This window comes from Chaetura pelagica, unplaced genomic scaffold, assembly GCF_000747805.2.
Source record: "Chaetura pelagica isolate M959 unplaced genomic scaffold, ChaPel_1.0 scaffold37, whole genome shotgun sequence".
Classification (NCBI taxonomy): Eukaryota; Metazoa; Chordata; class Aves; order Apodiformes; family Apodidae; genus Chaetura; species Chaetura pelagica.
The window spans coordinates 1,549,165-1,553,730 of record NW_009954567.1 but is presented as its reverse complement, the minus strand read 5'-3'; the positions used below and the strand labels follow the sequence as shown (position 1 = coordinate 1,553,730).

The 4,566-nt window shown below is 41.8% G+C and overlaps 1 protein-coding gene across 1 annotated transcript in view; it reads right to left on the bottom strand.

The window, feature by feature from the left end:
* The window catches only part of SETD9 (SET domain containing 9), a 9,291-nt gene that overhangs the window by 2,961 nt on the left and 1,764 nt on the right, over nucleotides 1-4,566 (bottom strand). The window contains exons 2-4 of the mRNA XM_010005403.1: nucleotides 3,125-3,489; nucleotides 1,651-1,774; nucleotides 501-616 (exon numbers count right to left, since the gene is read on the bottom strand). Coding sequence (XP_010003705.1) covers nucleotides 501-616; nucleotides 1,651-1,774; nucleotides 3,125-3,489 — 605 coding nt within the window. The remainder of the gene's footprint in view (nucleotides 1-500; nucleotides 617-1,650; nucleotides 1,775-3,124; nucleotides 3,490-4,566) is intronic.

Sequence of the window (4,566 nt, the reverse complement as noted above, 5' to 3'; positions counted from 1 at the left end):
GTTCTCCTCTTCAAGTCCAACAGCTTTATCACACCAAGAGATTGCTAAATTTTGTGCACAAATGTAAAGAAATCTAAAAATGTATTATAGTCCAAACTGAGCAGTGTCAGGACTTTACTGTACACATCACAGCATGCTCAGGAAGCCACAGGGGAGAACATGATCTGCACCTTCGTGCTGCATATGGACTCTCAGTTCAGTGGACCTTTGCCAAGTATCCTTTCCCATCTCACATTTTGGGATGTGTGCCTTTCATTCCACATACCAAGAGGGAGAGTGCAGGAAAAGAACACGGATATTTGAGGTATTGCTGGGCTGAATAATTTTAACACCCAGCTGCCACAAAAGACCCCAGGAACTCTTTATCATGTAAGTGCTTATCTTGTCTTAAACAGCACTATTGTCCCCAGAGATGAGTATCTGATTCTCTGTGTCACCTCCAAAATAATTTCTATCCATATAGACAAACTGAAACATGGAAAATTTACCTGGCAACTTACCATGTGAGCAGTTGTTGACATACTGTCCCACTGCCAGTGGGTTTTGCAGGGCAGCTGTGAGCCAGCTCTCATCGCTCATTTGAAATGGGCCAAGTTGATCTCTCCTGCTGCAAGACCTGGAATGACCAACAGCATTATTGTCACACTGGGGCATAGAATGCGTGTGCACAAGCACCTCAATGATACTTCCGAAAGTACACTTAAACCTCCCACTTGTGCATGTGGTGTCTTTCAGACTCCAGTGGGAGAACCCACACACAACCACTATGTACAACTCCAGAAATTACATCAATTGTTACCACTAGAAAGGTGTCAACACATCTCTAAAGATGTGAAGGCTTGTTACAGTATCAACTTCATTCTCAAAATAAAAAGCTGCTACTACGAGGTACTGGTATTCAAATTAGGTATTTAGATTATTTTGCCTGTTACTAATTTTATTTTCTTTTCCCCTATATATAAACACAAATTACTACAAATTATATTTGAAGTTTAGGTAAAACAGTCCAGGCTAGCTGAGACACGGGAAGTTCAGAGTGGACATTAGGAAAAGGTTCTTCATGGAAAGGGTTGTGGGTCATGGGACAGGCTCCCCAGGGAAGTGGTGATGGCACCAAGCCTGTCACAGTTCAAGGAGCATCTGGACGACATTCTTAGTCACATAGTTTAGTTTTAGGTCGTCCTGCGCAGAGCAGAGAGTTGGATTTGATGATCCTCATGGGTCCTTTCCAATATAAGATATTAACAATGGTCACTGCTCCCTTCTGAAGTGCTGCTCATCCGAGATCACAGCCAGAGGTACAAGACTGACCTTTTTGTTATTAGCAATTCCATTGGAGGGTTTGTTATTTTTTTCCATCCACTTAGCAGATCTGAATAGCTCAGAAGAATTTAAAAGAATTTATGCTACATCATGCTCCTATCAAAACTATTCTCTTTACAATGCACCTTGTCGGTGTTATAGATGAAGACGTAAGTACATAACAGATCGTCACAATCAGCAGCTCCCACCCTTGTTTGCATTATGACACACATAGATGGATGACACTCAAATATAAATCAATGTAGGGTAAGACAAGAGGAAACGAGACAATCAGTATCACTGTTTTAAATCAGTTGAGTGACAATCCTGTTTCTTTTGTCTGCTTACCTATACACTGATCTTGACAGTCCTTTATCATTCCCATCAATAAGGATACCATCTATGCACCTAAAAATAAAGGGATTGCCAAGGGACTGGAAAAAGATGGGCTCATGTTTTCTGTATACTGTACCTGTTGCAAGACAGACACGATTATTTCAGAAGAAAATTAATTTACGGTCAGCATGGGACATCCAGTCCTCTCCACACAGAACTTCAAAAGGGACAGAGGGGGTAGGACAGAACTTCTCTCTCATTGAACAATTGTAAATCCATATTATCTCAGACACATCTTTGTGGGATGCACAAAAATACCTACATGAGCAGAGATACTGCAAAGAGAGAAACCGATGGAAATCATTGAAGAGAAGGCCTGTGTCCAGTTATCAATGTGACAGGTAAAAATGGCATCACAGCCTCTTGGTCTCCTTCAGAGAAGTCAAATGATCTTTGTTCAAGAAAGTGCCGCTGCAGATATTAAGGTGTTTTGCTACTGCTATGTAAGGACTCTTTGAAAAGCACATACAGAGAGCGCAAAGAACCCGAAACACCTCCACTAGCACCCCGATCAGAGAGTTTGTTTGGTACAGAAGAGGGAAATTGTGAAATGCAGAGCAGACAAATCATTTCAGCAGACCATTCTCAAAGTGGTGGGCAGGATTTAATCTGCACAGAAGTGACAGCAGACTGGCTTCAATTGTTCATGACATTGCAGTCCTGCATTCCTCTCACCCACTACATCTTTAGCAACTCTCTGCCGAAATCTTTTGTTGCCACCTCGGGAGGACTCAGGCAACTGCCCCACCTGCAGGCTGCACTGACTGCCAGAGAGGCAGGAGGGCACTGACCTGCTATCCCCACAGAGTCCCTGCCTCAGCCAGCAGCCCTGCAGTTTCCTTTATATCCTTTTTAAGAAATTCGAGCAAATACAGCTCTAAGAAATGAGGGAAAGTAAGAGGGAAGTGCTGATTTTCCAAACATGTTTCACAGAGGAGAGTTTTGAAAAGGGGTTTATTTTCATTCTCCAATTTTTATTTTTGTGCTCTGAAAAAGTTCAGGGTCTTGCCTGCTGATCTGTGTGGAAATCTCAAACCCCCATTTTTCAGATCCTTACCCAGAACAAACCGCAAAGAATTAAACTGTGCTGTTGATCTACTTGAAATTGCTGCTCCCACCCTTTTGTGTTTAAAGAATCTGAAACAACTTTTCTAGCAGCTGAAAAAATCAGACTTTCAGTACTGAAAGTTTTTTTCTATCAACCGAATTAGTCCTCTAATAGTGCTTTGCTTATTTCAAAAATAACTCTCATATAGCTCGTTGTATGAACTCTCCATTCATACAGAAACATTCTCATGCACCATAACTTGTGATTTTGACAGAAATAAAACCCGTAAAATAAAAATTAGTGCAGAACTTTTGCATTCTGTAATTAGATGGTTAGAAATCACATCTAACTTAATCAGAAAAAGTACCATTTCATTACCAGGATACATAGATACAAGCGTCCCTTTTGGTACAAAACCTTTCGAAACAAAGACTCCAGTTCCAGCAGACACCAGGGAGCTTCTGGCTCGAGTAACAGTGAACCCCAGTGTTTTAAACAGAGTTTCTTCTGGACTAAACACATGTTGGCTGTGATGGTTACATGAATTTAATTTTGATTGCTTCTGCTCAGCAGTCAGCAATTCCAAGTATTTACACTTGATTTCTGGAAGTAAGGCAAAAATATGTGCTTGTCTGCTGAAGTCATTTATGAACAGAGCTTTAAACAGTTTCAGTAGTGTTTCAAAGATATCTTCATCAGAGATAATTTTGTCTTGGGAGCCTTTGGGAACATATCGGAGGGTCCTGTAAAGAAAAAAAAAAAGTATTCTAAGGTTACACCTTCCCTAAATAAAATACAGAAGAGCCATTTTCCAGCAGCAAGTTATATGCACTGTTGTTTCAAATACATGCAAACTCTAAACAATATTTTTCATACTTGTCCTATTATAAAGCCATCATCTCTTTAAAGCAAGTCAAGTAGGTTAAATTCCATCGAGCTCTTAGCAACAAACACACAAAAATCAAGTATTTGCCAAAGTATATATAGTTGTCGCAGTTTTGTCTAGGACAGAGCTAATTTTCTTCTTAGTAGCTAGAACAGCATTTTGTTTTGGATCAAGTATGGCATTTGGCATGAGACAAATGTTGATAATATACTGGTGGTTTTAGCTGAGAAGAAATCAAGGAGTTTTTAACTTCCTGTGCTTGGCTAGCGTACGAGAAGCTGGGAGGCCACGCAGTCAGAGCAAGAGGTACAAACTGGCAAATGGGATATTCCATATGATGCAACATCATGCCCAGTACATATATGAGGGTCGGCCAGGTGTCCTCTCCCAGGACTGCAGTTTTGGGATTTCCTTCCACCAGGATCACCAGCCAAAGATGGGATGGGTGTACTGGTACGTGGGTGGTGATCAGCTGCACTGTGCATCACTTGCTTCTGTATTCTATTACTCTTTTGTTTTACTTCAATTACTACATAGCTTTTATCTCAACCTTCGAGTCTCTTTCCTCGTGAGGGAGCTGCTGCGCGGTACTCGGGAGCTGCCGGGTTAAAGCCCCGTCAGTAGTTGCACGCACTTCAGTCCTGGCGAGGACCAGTATTTTGCTGACTGGGGAGATTTTAGTTCATGCCACTTACAGCAATGTATTCATTTGAACTCAGGCACTGCTTCATAGCTTTGGAAAGCTATCTTACCGAAAACCAAACCATAAAAAACCCCACCAGCCAACCGAACAAAAAAAAACCCCGAATAACATGTCCCAAACCAAAACCCTTCTACTTTTAACACGAAGCGCCGCTTAAACGTCCCCAGGCAGCAGAGCGTGATGCCCGCCAGGTGACACAGGGCTGGGCCACCTCCCGGGGACAGACCCAGC